The following is a 17,404-nucleotide window of genomic DNA, read 5'->3' on the forward strand; positions in this document are numbered from 1 at the left end:
CCACACCGCTTTACCCCCCACCTCCTCAGCAAGCCAGGGAAGGGGAGAAAATAAGATGGGAATCTCGTGGGTTGAGATAAAAGCAGTTTAATAAATAAGCAGCAAAGCCGCGCGCGCGGGAAGCAAAGCAGAAGCAGATAAGCTGTTACTCTCTACTTCCCATCAGCAGCGATGTCCGGCCACCTCCCGAGAAGCAGGGCTTCAGTACGCGTAGCGGTTGCTTTGGGAAGGCCAGAAATGAATCTCGCCTCCTCTTCCTGCTCCTTTCCCCCAGTTTATATTCCTGAGCTGACGTCATATGGTATGGAATATCTCCTTGGTCAGCCTGGGTCAGCTGTCCTGGCCATAGTCCCTCCCAAGATCATGCCCACTCACAGCTATTGGTGAAGGTGGGGGAAGGAATGCTGGAGGGACAGCCCTGATGCTGTGCAAGCGGTAGTCATAATATTGATATCAACAGTAAGCACAGCACTGCAGGAGCTGCTGTGGAAAATCACTACCGTCCCAGACCCACTACAGTCTCCACCCCTTATTCCATACCATTTATGTCATGCTCAGACAAACCATCTTAACAATCCATATACATTCTTATATACTCTCATTAACCAGTACCCCCACTCTTCAACAGACAAACATCATTCTTGTATTCCCTCTTGCATCTTGCATCAAACAAACAAACAACATTCTTATATCTTTCATTCTCTGTAGATGTTCACTGGAGCAGGTCATAACTTCTGTCTCATCCATCAAGATGAATATCCAGGCCAGGGGAAACAGTATGTTCAGTGTTGGGCACCAGCACCGGCTTGGTTTGTCCACTTGTTCGGTTTTTCTTGCAAAGTTCATCTACAACAGATAACTCACATAACAGGTTATTTTTCCCCCAAGGTTAAGTCTCCTTGAGGTACACATCGAGTTTCCCCATCCTTTCTCATCACCCACCAAGTACAGCCAGGCCCTTGAGCAAAGGCAATCCCACGAATGGGTTTGCCTTTTCCCATGGGAGGTGCAACCCATACTGCCTTCCCCAGCCATTTCCCTGGGTGCACTACAGGGACCTTATCTCCTCCCACAGTATGTAGTGGTTTTGTTTGGGCAGGACCAGGACGGTTAGTTGAACCTCTGCTATTGACCAGCCAAGTGGCTTCTGCTAAATTTTTATCCCACTGCTTCCATGCCCCATTGCCCAGTGCTCTCAACATGGTCTTTAGTAACCCATTATATCTCTCAATCTTTCCAGAGGCTTGTGGGTGATAGGGGATGTGGTATATCCACTCAATGCCATGTTTCTTTGCCCAGGAGTTTATGAGATTATTTCGAAAATGAGTTCCATTATCTGATTCAATTCTTTCTGGAGTGCCGTGTCGCCACAAAACTTGCCTTTCAAGACCCAAGACAGTATTTCGTGCAGTGGCGTGGTTGACAGAGTATGTTTCCAACCAACCAGTAGTTGCTTCCACCATGGTGAGTATATACCGCTTGCCTTGATGTGTTCGTGGTAGTGGTCCAACATAGTCAATTTGCCAGGCCTCACCATACTGAAAACCCAGCCATCGGCCTCTGTTCCAGGGAGACTTGATTCGTGTGGCTCGCTTGATTGCAGCACATGTTTCACATTCATGGGTGACCTGTGTGATGGCTTCCATGGTCAAGTCCACCCCTCGATCACGAGCCCATCTATATGTTGCATCTCTTCCCAGATGTCCTGATGTTTCATGGGCCCATCGAGCTATAAATAGCTCACCTTTACGCTCCCAGTCTAGATCTACCTGAGCTAGTTCAATTTTAGCAGCTTTATCTACCTGTTGGTTATTCCATTGTTCTTCATTGGCACGGCTTTTTGGCACATGAGCATCTACATGACGTACTTTCAGAGTCATATTTTCCACCCGAGCAGCAATGTCTTGCCATAATGCAGCAGCCCAGATGGGTTTACCCTTGCGCTGCCAGTTGGTCTTCTTCCATTGCTGTAGCCATCCCCATAGAGCATTAGCCACCATCCAGGAGTCAGTGTAAAGATAGAGTACTGGCCACTTCTCTCGTTCTGCAATCTTTAGAGCTAGTTGGATAGCCTTCACTTCAGCAAACTGACTTGACTCACCTTCTCCTTCAGTGGCCTCAACAACTCGTCGTGTGGGACTCCACACAGCAGCTTTCCACTTACGATGATTTCCTACCACGCGGCAGGATCCATCAGTAAACAAAGCATAATGCCTCTCATCTTCTGATAGTTCATTATATGGTGGTGCCTCTTGGGCGCGAGCTACTTCCTCAGGCAATGCTCCAAAATCTCTGCCTTCTGGCCAGTCCATGATTTCTTCCAGGATTCCTGGGCGATTAGATTTCCCCAGCCGAGATCGTTGTGTAATCAACGCCATCCACTTACTCCATGTAGCGCTGGTTGCATGATGTATAGAAGGGGTTTTCCCTTTGAACATCCAGTGTAACACAGGCAGACGTGGTGCCAAGAGGAGATGAGCTTCTGTGCCAATGACTTCTGAAGCAGCTCGAAGTCCCTCATATGCTGCTAGTATTTCTTTTTCAGTTGGGGTGTAGTGGGCTTCCGATCCTCGATATCCTCGGCTCCAAAACCCTAATGGTCGACCTCGGGTTTCTCCAGATGTTTTCTGCCAGAGGCTCCAGGTGAGACCATGCTCTCCAGCGGCAGTGTAGAGGATATTCTGCACATCTGGTCCTGTACGGATGGGCCCAAGGGCGACTGCACGAGCTATTTCCTGTTTAATTTGTTGAAAAGCTTGTTGTTGCTCAAGGCCCCACTCAAAACAGTTCTTCTTTCTGGTGACTCTAAAGAGAGGGCTCACAAGCTGACTATAACCTGGGATATGCATCCTCCAGAATCCCACAAGGCCCAGGAAAGCTTGTGTTTCTTTCTTATTAGTCGGTTGAGACATAGTAGCTATTTTATTCACAACATCCATAGGCACATGCCGACGCCCATCTTGCCATTTTATGCCCAAAAACTGTATCTCTTGTGCAGGTCCCTTTACTTTGTTTCTTTTTATAGCAAAACCAGCTTTCAGGAGAATCTGTATTATTCTTTTCCCTTTCTCAAACACTTCTTCTGCCTTGTTGCCCCATACAATTATGTCATCAATGTACTGTAAATGTTCAGGGGCATCACCCGTTTCCAGCACAGTTTGGATTAGACCATGGCAAATAGTAGGACTATGTTTCCACCCCTGGGGCAATCGATTCCAGGTATATTGGACACCTCTCCATGTGAAGGCAAATTGTGGCCTGCACTCTGCTGCCAATGGAATTGAGAAGAATGCATTAGCGATGTCAATCGTAGCATACCACTTGGCTGCTTTTGACTCCAGTTCATACTGGAGCTCTAACATGTCTGGTACAGCAGCACTCAGTGGTGGTGTCACTTCGTTCAGGCCACGATAGTCTACTGTTAGCCTCCACCCTCCATCAGATTTTTTCACAGGCCATATGGGACTATTAAATGGAGAATGAGTTTTGCTAATTACTCCTTGAGCCTCCAGTTGATGAATCAACTCACGGATGGGAGCCAGGGAATCTCGGTTCGTGCGATATTGCCTCCGGTGCACTGTCCTGGTAGCAATTGGTACCTGTTGCTCTTGAACTTGCAGCAATCCCACAACAAAAGGGTCTTCTGAGAGGCCAGGTAAATTAGAGAGTTGTTTGATTTTCTCTGTATCTACAGTGGCTATACCAAAAGCCCATCGATACCCCTTGGGGTCTTTGAAGTACCCTCTCCTGAGGTAATCTATGCCAAGAATACAAGGGGCCTCTGGACCAGTCACAATGGGGTGTTTTTTCCATTTGTCCCCTGTTAAGCTCACTTCAGCCTCTAATACAGATAATTCTTCACATCCCCCTGTCACTCCAGAGATCCAGACAGAATCTGTGCCTCTATACCTTGATGGCATCAATGTACACTGTGCCCCTGTGTCTACTAAGGCTTTATACCTTTGTGGGTTTGATGTGCCAGGCCATCGAACCCACACAGTCCAGTAGATTCGGTCATCCCTTTCCTCCTCCTGGCTGGAGGCAGGGACCCTCTATTTCTGTTCTTCATCAGAGTATTCGCTATCTGATCCTTGCAATTGCAGACCTGAAGTCTCCTCATTGGCTTCGAAGGAAGTAGTTGCAGTTCTTCTATGTCTTGGAGATTGTTGATTGTCCTCTTTTGTTTTGGCAGCCACTCTGCTGACAGCCCTCTTGGGCGGTCCTTTTCTAACAGCTGCCTTCCCCCTTAGTTCACGTACACGCGCTTCTAGCTTAAAAGTGGGTTCACCATCCCACTTCCTCATATCCTCTCCTTGGCCACGCAAAAAGAGCCAGAGTTCATTTCGCGGTGTACTCCTGCGTCTGGGACTTCCCTTTCCCCTGGTCGGGACAGTGGATGACTGAATTCTTGAGGCAGATCTAACAATCAGGCCATCATCCCACACTGATGAGGAGATGCAGAGGCTCTCTTCATAGTTCTGTAACCAAGAAGATACCCTCTCCACTGTTGGTATGTCCATGTCTGGATGATACACCATTGCCAGGATATTAGAATATGTAGCTGGGGCACTCTGGATCACTTTTCTCAACATGGCCCGTGTACACTGGACATCGTCTGGATCTGTGGAGGCCTCGACATTATCCAGATCACCATAGATGACTTCCAACACAGCTAATTCCCTTAGATATTGGATCCCTTCATCAGCTCTAGTCCACTTTCCTCGGGCATTTACAAGGTCTTCCTTGAATGGGTATCTTGCCCGTACACTTGAGAGGAGCCGTTTCCAGAGACTACAAACTGAGGTTTTCTTTCCAATGCCTTTATCAATTCCCCGGTCCCTAGCAAGAGATCCTAGCTGTTGGGCTTCTCTGCCTTCCAATTGTTGACTGTCAGCCCCGTTATCCCAGCATCGGAGCAGCCAGGCACCAATCCGCTCACCTGGCTGGCGACTGTAATCTTTTCGCATATCTCTAAGTTCTGTTGAGGTGAGGGACCGAGTAGTTTCCATTTCCTTTTCGATTTCTCTCACTTCTCCTGATCTCCTTACCGAAGGACCAGTTTCTTCTTCTAGCCTTTCCTCTTCCTCCTCGTCTGCCCTTACTAATCGATGATATGGACTTGACCTCCTTATCCACTGCTTCTTTTTCACTACTGGGGCAACCACTGTGGTTGTTGTTTGGTTCCCTGACTCAACCATGGTAGTCTCAGGTATAGTTTGAATTTCCACCTCGGCCATAGTTCTCTGAGAGGACTGGACTGCGACTGACTCAACTATGTTGGTCTCAGGTATAGTTTGAATTTCCACCTCGGCCATAGTTCTCTGAGAGGGCTGGACTGTGACTGACTCAACTATGTTGGTCTCAGGTACCGTTTGAGTTTCCATTTCAATTACAGTTCTCTGAGAGGACTGGAATGCAGCTCGGTAGGCAGAGGCTAGGCCCCAGTATAATGCCTGAACCTGATGGGCCTCATTAGGGTAGGTAAGACACCCTTCTATCAGGTAGCGTGTCAGTAAAGCAGGGTTTTTTATCTGTTCAGATGTGAAATCCCAGATTACAGGAGGTGATAACCGTCCTAGGAATTTGCCTAAATTCATCCACATACCCTGCCACCCAGGGACTGGCCGCTTCAGGGGGCATTTTAACATGTTTCCATCGCAAATTTGTACTCTCTGATACCCAGATGACTCCAGATTCCACAAGATATATAATATACCAACCATGTTAATTAGTAATATTAAAACTCTCGTATAAGGGTGACTAAGGACCTGGGAAGTCTGTGTAACAGAATTGTCTAGATCAGTCCGAGCTGAGGAGAAAGAGGTGCTTTGCCCCATGGCCTCCACAAGATAGCTCCCACAGCACACTAAATTCATCAGTAACAGAATGAGACTTGCTATTATTATTTGGGCCATCATGTTCCCAGGCCCTTTCATCCTCTTCACAAAATTATATAGCCAGCTTAGCAAAGCTATTAAGGTTAAAGCACAGCCGAGAGTCAATGTTAGGAGCATCATGTTCCCAAACATTAGAAAGTGTAAGATAAGCTGCATAACAGCAAGGCTCCGTGACCAGCACAGGAACTTTGCTCTCATTGGTTTACTGTAATTGCAATGCAGTTAATGTAAATCTGCTATTATCTCGCCCCACGTTGGGCGCCAAAAGGGCTGTGGTAGTTTGAGCCTGGCTGGATGCCAGGTGCCCACCACACCGCTTTACCCCCCACCTCCTCAGCAAGCCAGGGAAGGGGAGAAAATAAGATGGGAATCTCGTGGGTTGAGATAAAAGCAGTTTAATAAATAAGCAGCAAAGCCGCGCGCGCGGGAAGCAAAGCAGAAGCAGATAAGCTGTTACTCTCTACTTCCCATCAGCAGCGATGTCCGGCCACCTCCCGAGAAGCAGGGCTTCAGTACGCGTAGCGGTTGCTTTGGGAAGGCCAGAAATGAATCTCGCCTCCTCTTCCTGCTCCTTTCCCCCAGTTTATATTCCTGAGCTGACGTCATATGGTATGGAATATCTCCTTGGTCAGCCTGGGTCAGCTGTCCTGGCCATAGTCCCTCCCAAGATCATGCCCACTCACAGCTATTGGTGAAGGTGGGGGAAGGAATGCTGGAGGGACAGCCCTGATGCTGTGCAAGCGGTAGTCATAATATTGATATCAACAGTAAGCACAGCACTGCAGGAGCTGCTGTGGAAAATCACTACCGTCCCAGACCCACTACAGCAACTTGCTCCTGTTATTTTTTTCTGCCTGTATGTATGTCATAAGATGCATTTCTTTGGTTTTTTCCCTGTCATAGTCTTGCATATTACTGTGATTGATTGGATATCAGTACTGCCAGTTTGCTATGTAGTGTGGCTGTTTTAACCTTTCAAAGTCAAAATAGCCCCAAGGAAGAGAAGTGGGGCCTAGAAGAGTAGGCTGGGAAGACACTGTATATTTGTATTTTCCAATATACTGTATTTCCGTTCTTTTTCAAAGCCACATAGCAAAGATTAATTTAGCTGTAGAATTAGGATTTCTTCTTACTAACTGGGAGTGAACACCGTGTTCCTAGATCTCTTTTTCTTTACCTATGAAAATCTTGCTACCAGATTCGTCAGCAAGCTATGTAAAGCTTGTTCTGCAGCTCTACAGATAGCAGGAGACACATAAACTCAGAAAGATATTAGATCTTCAGCAAATTTTAAGTGCAAGAAAATTCCATGGAAAGGCGTAAAGAAAATCTGTACTGCTATTTCTGCTATAGATGTGCCAAAGAACTTGGGGTATTGAAAACCGTATTTGTAATCATAATTCCTAGTCATTTGCAATACAACAGCCTTCTGAAATTTAAATCTTCTTTTCATATTTTCTGGTTTGAAGGCTTATGTGCAAACTGTCTTCCTTTAACTATACTCTAGGGCTATAAGTCTTCACAAGAACTTTTCAAAACACCTCACTTAAGTTTTGATGATCTGAATGTTAGTTTTTGTCTGTGACATCTGAAAAGAGGGACTGTGCTTTAGATGTATCAGGAGGTGCTTATTCCATACTGAAGGTCATTTTACAAGCTGCTTTGTTAGTTCTGTATCTTTTCTGATGTGTTGAACTCTTAGGGGTCAGGCTTTGATCAAGCAAAAGGACCTCTAGTAGTGTGCCTGTTTAAAAAATGTTATTTTCTGAATAGATTTTAAATAGAATGAAAAACATATAGAGATTGTAATAAAAATATATATTTCCTTTTTATATATATTGTCAGAATTGGAGTAACCTATATAAAAAATGGGTTTTCTGCATGTCTGTGTGTGTTTGTCCAACGTTCTTATTGCCACTTGTTAATGTTATCGCTCTCTGAGGCATATTATAGTTACTCAGCAGTGTAACTGCAGTGATGGTGATAGAAGTTCAGAAGGACTTATGTTTTTAACTATGTGCTTTCACACCTGTGTAGATCTGAGTAATAAATTGAATGTTGTCCTTCAGTTTCCCTAATTTACGGAAGTCAATTTCTCCAATATTTCCTCTTCAGAGAGACTAGATAGCAGATTAAAAAATGACAAATGCTTAGTTTTTATCCACTAAAGAAAAGTTTTATTCCATTTTTGTTTTCTGAAGGGATTTTTAAAACATTTGATCAAGGTATCTGAAAGCAAAAGATGATGTTTTGTTCCTGATTAGGTGACAGCTAAACTTTGTATAGAAAATGAATGCAATTGATTCTGAAGATATTTGTGAGCTTTAAACTTGCAAATTCAAGAACTGACTAGGCATCTAGCTACTATACACAGAGCAATTTCTTAGATGAAGATGTAATCCAGATATATGTGTGATTTAAATCTATTTACGACCTGTCTGATTCTTACTATGATGGCACAGCTATTTTACCTTTCTGTCCTAAAGCCTATGTGCCCCAGAAATTCTGTTGTTACTGTTTGAAGATTAAAATACTCTGTCTAGCTGTCTTCAGACATCACCTAGGATGAAACTTAAGTGGAAAATTATGAAACATCTGTATCCATTCCTTTGTTAATACCCCACTGTTGTCTTTATTTCTTAGGAGTAAATTCTGGGAGCATCCTGTTATGTTGCATATTGTAAATGAAATCACAGTTGCTAAGCCAGTGACAAGTGTAAATTCCAGATAGATCTGTTTACTTGTCTTGGTGATTATATATTTTAATTTAATTCTGAGGGGGGGAAAAAAGTGATTACATTATATTTTTGCTAAATAGTAGTTTTCAGTATTGTAAGAACTAATAGAAGGCTAATATTAATAGAGGATGTTCTCTCACCAATTTTTTTCAAAATGTAAGATATAAATCCAAGGCAGCCTCCACAGGTTTGGTTGCAGGTAACTGTTTAATGCAATTATTTCCATTATTCTTGTCTCTGTTTCTAACAGCTATTTTTAAATGCTAACAATAAAGTGGCAGACAAGAGTGAGAAAGACCTTGCCAACAAATTACTGACAGAAATGAATGAGGACCAGGTACCTACCTAACCTGTATTTTGCTTCAATTGAAGTCAAGACAATCACAGGAAAACAGATTCCTGTGCTTCACCTTAACCATCCTCTGTAAAGCTTTTGCAGCAAGATGAACTTGTGTAGCTGCAGTATTCAGTATTTCCTGTCTATGGAAAATATGTTTTCTGAGTAACGGGTTGAGTTCAACCTCAGTTTTATTTGCCTTCTTCAAAATGCAGATATTTACAATAGATTGAGACTTGGTTACAATTCTTTAAGGAAAAGGTGAAGTACATGAATGAAATCTAAATAAATTAAATCAACCTGATGGTGATTTTTTTACCCTCCCTTTCCTCTTTTTTACTACTTTGTCTCAGCACTGTGGTGTTTTGGATTCTGGGGCCTTGTTTGTGGTTCTCAATGGTTGTAATTAATGTCCTGATTCTTTGCTTGTCATCAAGAACGGATGTTCACAAAACAATGGACAGGCTGAATCAGGGAGGTTGGAATAGCCTGTTGCTTTAATTTTCCCAAAATATTATGGCAACTTTCAAATGTAAATTGTTCTTGTATTGATGTTATAGTAGAATGATTTGTTCTGATTAAAAATGTAAAGAAATGCTAAATACAAGGTATGGTAATCTACAAATTGTGATTCTAACTAATAGCTCTAGCTTATTTAAAAACTCAGTGCAACACTAACAGCTTGTAAATGTTTCTTTGCATTTCATACTGTCTTCTGATCCTTGACATTTTCTTTTCAAAATACATCTGATATGCATATAATATTTCAGAGGTAATGAAACAGAGTTTGTTTATTTGCACAGCTTTGCTAATTGGGTTTACTGATGAATGTGAAATTGTGCTCCAATGTTTTTGTTCTTAAAAGCACTGTAGAAATATCAATATAAACAAGAATTACAGAAAAAGAAATTTAAAAGATGACTTAAATTGGAAAAAGAGATGTTAATCAGTGTGATGAAGCTATGGGTGAAGCAGCCACCTTACTGTGCTGGTGTGAATTTAGTTGTCACTTGTGTGTGTGTGTTGCATTGGTGTGTAGGGTCTTAAATGGAGAGGAAGACACTTTGTATGAACTGCAGGTGGCTGATTGTCCAGCAGCACACACACATATATTGCAAGAGGATTCATAATTTGTTCTCCTCCCTCCCTCTTGAGGTTGTCCATTAGCCGCATGAGGAAAACTTGTTTGTCCATCAGAGTATTTGAAGTGCAGTGTATGTTGTGATTGCTTCTCCTCTTGAAGTATGTGACTAGTTGTCTACTGCTATGTAATGCCTTGTAGGCCATGGGGTTGTGAATTCTTGATGGGTGGGGAGGTGATTTTTGCAGCACGTTAGCAAACTTTTGCTTTCCCTATTGCCAGGAGGGCACAGATTACATTGTGGAGCTTAACTTTCTTTGTGCATTTGTGTTTAACTTATGTACCTGCTACTTTCAGGTGTTTCAGGGACACCTAGACTGCTTGGCAGTATCCACCATTCAAGCACTCACAGCAGTAATGCACAAGTCTCCAGCTGCTAAGGTAACAACAGTATGTATGCAGAGGTCTGTTTGCAGTAGGCTTCTTGATCTTGTTTCCAATTAGTGTTTTTATCACAATATCTTGATCAATCTTGCTGATGAACATGAACAGATTATGGTCACACATTCCTATTAGATAGGAATAGTTGATTAGCTTCCCTTATCCCTTTATATGTGCCTGATGACTAGACACAGAGCCATCTTTCTGTCAAAACTGGAAGGTCAGACTGTTAATAGCAATTGGAACCTTTGTGAAGAAACAAACATCATTACTCATCCTATGAATATGTGGGGTAAAATTAATGGGTGTTTGCAGGTAGGAATTTTTCGGGTAGGAGTTTGTGTTATAATTTTATCATGGCTTTCAATGAACTCAGGATAGTGTTGCTGATGGTGGTCTTGCTGTTCCCTTACCCTTTCTTTGTAGTTATTGTGGTTTGCCAAATGGATTGGTTGTGGTTAGTTTCTTAACCTGATTGGAAGCTAAGCCCATAGAAAAATAGTGTGCTTATTCCTAGATTGCTGAATTAATCAAATTCACTCCATGGTTGAATGATTCTCTAGTCTTTGCACAGGGAAAATGTGAAGGGTAAAAGAAAAGTTTGAGTTACCTGGTTTGGTTGCTATTTGCAGTAGAGTCTGAGTAAAAAACAACAGTCAGTTGTGCTCCTCCAGAGTGTCTGTTTCTCCACTGACTCTGGAAAGCCTGTTAAGAGTTGTATGTTGGAGGTGGGCACTGTCTGTGATTCACAAAGGGTCAGTAAAGTTTTCAATTTTACTTCAGTTGCAACATACACATTTCTTCTTTCTGTGTTTACCTTACAATCATCTGACTTGTTCTGACATTCATCCTTTTAAAGAAAAAAAAAAAATATTCATTTCAGTGCAGAACACATCTGGGAGAAGAGTAACCATTTTGTGTGATGTGTTGGCTGTTTAGTAACTAGACCATAAATGGATGTTACAGTTTGGATTTTACTGCTTGATCTTTTTTTTAATGTAAAATCAATTCCTGTTCCAAGGAGGTTTTTCTGAACACTTTTATAATTTTTAAAATGTTTAGGATGAGTGGTTTTAAGTCAAGGTGGTTGAGGAAAATCTTTCACTCAAACATCAATATCTGAATGTTTCTAATTTTCAATATAGTCACTTCATGCTATAGTTTGCACCAAAAAAAATGAAGCTATTTTGTAATAGAATCAACATTTCAGTTATACCAAAGCAATTATATTATTGTATAGGTAACTATTAAAGTATAAACTTGACCTTCTATTTGTTTTTCTGCATGTGGCAGTGAGATCCTTGTCAACTGCAGCGTGCTAGAGATAGCACAATGGAAATATTATCAAAAAGACTTCTGCCCTGTAAATTGCTGTTCTTGCATTCTAATTATTTTGTCTAATGTGTTAAATTAGAGCCTGCTGCTATAGATGAGCAATTTTTGTCCATTTTATTTGTTAGTGAGACTGGGATTTTTATCCTCAGGAGGTCTTCAAGGAGAGGATTGGTTACGCGCACATATATGAGGTACTAAAATCGCTGGGTCAACCCTCACGGGAATTACTGGAAGAACTTATGAATATGGTGAGAGGTGCTTTCTTTGAATGTCAAAATGCTCCAACAGAGCTTCTAGTCTTTTTAAAATTGTATTTCAAGTCTGAGTGCTCTGCTGTTTTTCAGGCTGTCGAAGGTGACCACATGGCTGTTGGGATCCTAGGCATTAGTAATGTGCAGCCCTTATTGCTGCTTATCCAGTGGCTTCCAGAGCTAGAATCACATGACCTGCAGATTTTCATCTCAAATTGGTTGAGGCGGATCTGCTGTATTAACAGACAGAGTCGAGCCACGTGTGTCAATGCCAACATGGTCATCCGTATCATTGAGACGCTGAATTCCCGCTCTGCTCTCCATTGTACTTGTGCAGAGAACCTGATTGCCCTTCTGGGCTCTTTGGGGAGTCAGTCAATGGGCTCGGAAGAACTGCTGCAACTAATACGGCTCCTGAGGACTGAGGAGCCGAAAGGAGCTCATCCGTACGTGGTTCCAGTGATGCGAGCAATTCTGGCGATGGCCCGCAAGCAGGGCATGGCTAGTGCCTTGCAGTACTTCAACCTGTACCACAGCATGGCCGGGATCGCTGTGCCATCAATTCATAAATGGCCAGGCTCTGCATTTTCTTTCAATGCTTGGCTCTGCCTTGACCAGGACCAGGTGGACCCTAGCACATCTAGCAAAAGTGGCAAGAGGAAGCAACTCTATAGGTATAGTTACTGTAACTACTTCAGCAGCACAAATGCAGGTTGTCTGTTCTCTGCGGTGTATGTTACATTATGACATGAGGTACTTCTGCTCATCTTCATAGAATGCAATTTATAGTGCTCAGTTTGTGCAAGGAAGTGGTTTCATCTGTCATTAGAGTCAGGTTGTGTTGCAGAAATCAACATCTTGTTTTTCAGTTGCAATGCTTTCTGATCTACAGTTTCAATATCTGTATCCCCCAATTACGTTAAGGTTCATAGCTTAAACAAAACAACTTGAAAAAGCCCCCAACCCAAAACAAAACACCTTTCTCTCTGTTTCTGGTCAAGCTCATGAAATCCGTTTTCTAGATGAAGGTAAGAAGCAAATGAAGATTTCCTTTTCATAAATAGTAGGCCTTGACATGGATGGTGATTGGTATAACTGAACTTTCTAGTTACTAACATTCAGCAGCAAACATAATGCAGATTGAGGGAATGCTAATTGAAGAATCTCTCGCACCCATCAGTCAGTTGTACTGCACTGCATGTTCAGGGGAAATGTTGAAGAATGCAATTCTAGTTGTAACAGAATTAGTGTTTTCCAGACCCCTGTGACTTAGTGTTACTTCTGTTTATTAATAATCACAGTGGCAGATGGAGAGCGCTTGGATTTCTGTGGCTGTCCTTTGTGTTTGTGTAGCACAGGCCTGATGAAGGGTGCCCAGCAGCTCAACTGCCACAACACTGTTCCCAAAGTTTGTCCTACTAAAGATCTTAAGTGGATTGTAGTTTGAGAAAACTGGGATGGAATTGCACTGCAAAGCAAAAAATCTTTGAGTGGATTTCAGTGTGATATTATGCAAATAACCAATTTTCTGTCATTTTATGTGCAATATGAAGCCATTATTTTAGTTTTTGGGAAGCTAAAACAGTAGTGTATTGAAATTAATTAAAAAAAAAAATCCAGTTTCAGCTTGAAATGCAAAGCACATGACTAAATTAAAATTATTAAAAATTGACCTAACTGCTTTGTTTTACAGTAAGTTTTAATCATAAGACAGCTACATCTCTTGAGGTTCACTGCAATGTCTGTGCTTTTTGTGTATTTGTGTTTTGATAGGTGCAGATTTTGATAGTACAGCAGTTAATGCCTCCACTTGGAATAATAGTGTCTAAGGGTGTGTAGCAGGTTTTGATAGCAGTTCACAATTTATATAATATTTTTTGTATTCAAGTACTTAAAAAATGTTTCTCAAAGCCGAGCTATCGTTGCAGGGCTTATTTATAGGTAGCTGCTTACAGCTCTTATTGTTCATTATAGGAGTGAAATAAAATACATAAGAATGACTATATTTACGTCTTGCTCCAAGAAAAAGGTTCTTGCTGCTAGATAATCAAAGATTTAAAAAGTCATGGATGACACCTCTCATCAAATACTTTTAATGAAGATTTACTTATAAAATTAAAGGGTGAAATTTCTTCATTTTCCAGAAGAGTTATTCCGTGTGCTGTTTTGATCTTTAAGATAAATAAAATCTCTCTATACAATGCTATGATATGAAACAGAGGAAATGGAGAAGACATATCTACTAACTGTAACACTAATGTTACAAATCTGCATGCAATGCTGACAGCTTTACTAGGGGCTGACAGTCACAACTTAATTGATAGAAAACAGCACAGGCTGCAGGCCAGTGTCTTCTTTATTACAGTATTGTAGTTTCCAGGGACTGCAGCGGGCGGGACTTAGTAACAGAACCAGCTTAAGTTGTGTAGGTCAAATTAAAGCATGCCTTGTTGGGACCAAGGTTATGTTTTCATGTAGAAGATGGATGACTACAAGGTGCTTTGAGAGCTTTGTGGATCACCTTTGGCCAGCATGTCCTGTGCCTTCAGGTCCCTTTATAGAGGCAGTTTCTTCGTCTTGGGTTTTTGGAACAAGAGTAACGGTCCAATAGTAAACACTGGAGCAGTGACAAATGGCTTAAGTTGGTTCTCTCCTGAATGGCTGTAGTGTTAGAGGATTTTCAATAGTTTTGATGAAGACCTTGACTGTGTGTTTTGTTGTCTTTTTCCTGTAGCTTTTTTACAGGAAGTGGTATGGGTTTTGAAGCATTTATTACATGCTCTGGGGTACTGGTGGTTGCAGTTTGCACGAAGAGGGAATATGCAACAGTGATGCTGCCTGACCACTGTTTTTTTGACTCTCTCTGGGTAAGATTTGATAATGAGAAACATTTTGACTTCAGAGCTAACAGTACTGTACTAAACTAAGTTCTCTCTTTTTTTTTGTTGTTTTGCAAGTGGTATATTGTAGTATTATTTAAATAATTCATTGCATAAGAAGAGATCTAATCTCAAATATTGCTAGCAATTACCATGTGGTTGAGCTAAGTTATGCCTATGTTACTAGACATTTGTTATTGATAAGGTGATTACAGCATTGTGCTTAGAGATCTTTTTTTTAACATGCAGATTTTTTTTACTATGGAATTAAAACAAACACAGGTGGCTGTGATGCTTTGTGAATGAATGAAACATGCTACTGTGTTTCTGCCTTACCCTTTTCTATTCCTATTCTTAAGGACTGGTGTGGATTGTCATGAATGAGCTGTATCTCTTTCCTTTGAAAAACCTGTTTACAGTAAACTGCTTTAAAATGAAAGTAACTGATGGTGCTTTGGAATAATTTTCTTAAGTGGCTTCCTCACCAAATTAGAAGAGGAAGTTAAATATTTCAATATAGCAATTTCACTGCTTTTAATAATGACTTAATTATTTTATATTGCATAACCAGCACAACATAACTATTGTTCACATGCCTGGAAAGAGGCCCTTCGGTCAGAGTCTTGTCTACATCTATGTCAATGGACAGCAGAAGGTCTCTGCCCCACTTCGATTCCCTGCCATGAATGAAGTAAGTTCTCCTGAGTCATACCCCTGTTGTGATGAACTCTAATGGAACAATGAGAACACAGTTGGCTCTTTTAATTTGGAAATTATGTAAGAGTTTGATGACTTAACCTATTGCTAATAAGCTTCAGTTCAAATTTAGACAGAATCTGAAGTATCAATTTGGAGTAACTAGCCATTAATTAATGCTTTTTCAGTCATCTCCATTCAAAAACAAAATGAAGAACCAGATTACCTTGATGAGATTGTGTGTTTTTCATCAGAATAATGACCTGGGCATACTGACATAATTTGAGTAAATCATAATAAACCATAGCTCAGCCAGTGTGATTGATGTGACAGTACGCAATGAGGAGTGTTCCTGATTGTTTTCAGCAGTAGCTTTTTTAACTTGTATTTCCTGTGTATTCCCTTAATATGCTAGTCTTATTATCTGCTTTATGAACTGGATATGCAGTTTACACACAGTTAACCTAACCATTTTGAATGTGTACACGTTTAGCCTGGAAAAACCACACTAGCCATCAAAGTCATGTTTGACTTTCTAAGTCATGTCACTTCTTTTTCTGGAATAAATCTATTTTTAACAGGGCTACAACACTGAGCCTCTTTTGTAAGTCTTAATTTCATATTTGTTAAATATATTGAACAACCACTTAAATTGGACACAGTAATGATAAAATCAGTGTAGCAATTAAAAATGAGAGTAAAGGTAACTTCCATTGTGAGATAAAACTCTGGATTTTGACCTATCTGTAGAATAAGAACTATAAACATCAAGGTAGCTAAAAGGAGAATGAATAAGCTTTCTGTGGAAGCATCTATTTAAGTGGAGTAATATTCTGGGCTAGTAATTTGGACTATAATCCAGAAGAGGAGTGTTTACCAGGGAAGCTGGAGCACCATCCTTCCTGACCTCTTCCAGTTGAGGTCACCAAATTGCTTTTAATTGAAGAAAGGCCACTTTATACTCTTATGGAAAGTATATGCTCTTTTTCTCAGCCTAATGTGCTGGATTGCTGTTTTCCAAGGCACATCAGAACTTGTGACTCTTGATTTAATTTATTTAATTTAGGTTTGCCAGAGGTAATATTCAGGTTTATTTTGTAAACTGTGAAAAAGTAGGTTAGATTTACAGTATGTGTGTTTTCTTGGTTTTTTTTTGTTTTTTTTCCATATATGATTCTCCAGTCTTTTACTTCCTGCTGCATTGGTTCAGCTGGTCAAAGAACAACAACTCCTCCTCCATCTCAGATACCAGACCCACCTTTTTCCTCCCCTATTGTGCCCCATCGGACATCACTTGGGGGCATCCTCTCTACAGGAAGTTGGGGTGGGATGCTTGGAAAACCAGAGCTCATCACCAAGATGATCTCAGCAGGGACTCAGGACAGTGAATGGGGATGTCCAACATCTTTGGAGGGCCAACTTGGATCAGTTATTATCTTTCATGAAGCACTGCAACCTCCTCAAGTGAAAGCATTATATTTAGCAGGTAAGTGATGATTATACTGGTTTTAGTGGAATAAAAGGAATAAATTATGGACAAGACCCCGCTGAGTTTTGCTCTACACAGACACATAATGAAAAAGTTACTATCCAGAAGAATTGCAGAACTGACCTGAAAACTTATTTAAGTTTTAAATGGAATAAATACTTTATGAAGTTTTATTTGAAATTTTATGTTTACATAAGCTTACCTATTTATCACATGTACAGACCTACCAAAGTCAAAATGTTAGGTAGTATTTTCACTTT

The 17,404-nt window shown here is 41.1% G+C and overlaps 1 protein-coding gene across 12 annotated transcripts in view; it reads left to right on the plus strand.

Moving 5' to 3' along the window:
* The window catches only part of NBEAL1 (neurobeachin like 1), a 94,295-nt gene that overhangs the window by 32,391 nt on the left and 44,500 nt on the right, over positions 1 to 17,404 (plus strand). For 9 of the 12 annotated variants that reach the window (XM_062004557.1, XM_062004554.1, XM_062004558.1 and 6 more), the window contains 7 exons: positions 8,886 to 8,972; positions 10,411 to 10,494; positions 11,979 to 12,077; positions 12,150 to 12,754; positions 14,815 to 14,947; positions 15,531 to 15,650; positions 16,838 to 17,141. In XM_062004557.1, the coding sequence (XP_061860541.1) occupies positions 8,886 to 8,972; positions 10,411 to 10,494; positions 11,979 to 12,077; positions 12,150 to 12,754; positions 14,815 to 14,947; positions 15,531 to 15,650; positions 16,838 to 17,141 (1,432 nt within the window). The remainder of the gene's footprint in view (positions 1 to 8,885; positions 8,973 to 10,410; positions 10,495 to 11,978; positions 12,078 to 12,149; positions 12,755 to 14,814; positions 14,948 to 15,530; positions 15,651 to 16,837; positions 17,142 to 17,404) is intronic. The other 3 variants (XM_062004559.1, XM_062004562.1, XM_062004563.1) reach the window with 3 other exon arrangements.

The sequence above is a fragment of the Colius striatus genome, chromosome 11 (genome assembly GCF_028858725.1).
Source record: "Colius striatus isolate bColStr4 chromosome 11, bColStr4.1.hap1, whole genome shotgun sequence".
Lineage (NCBI taxonomy): Eukaryota > Metazoa > Chordata > Aves > Coliiformes > Coliidae > Colius > Colius striatus.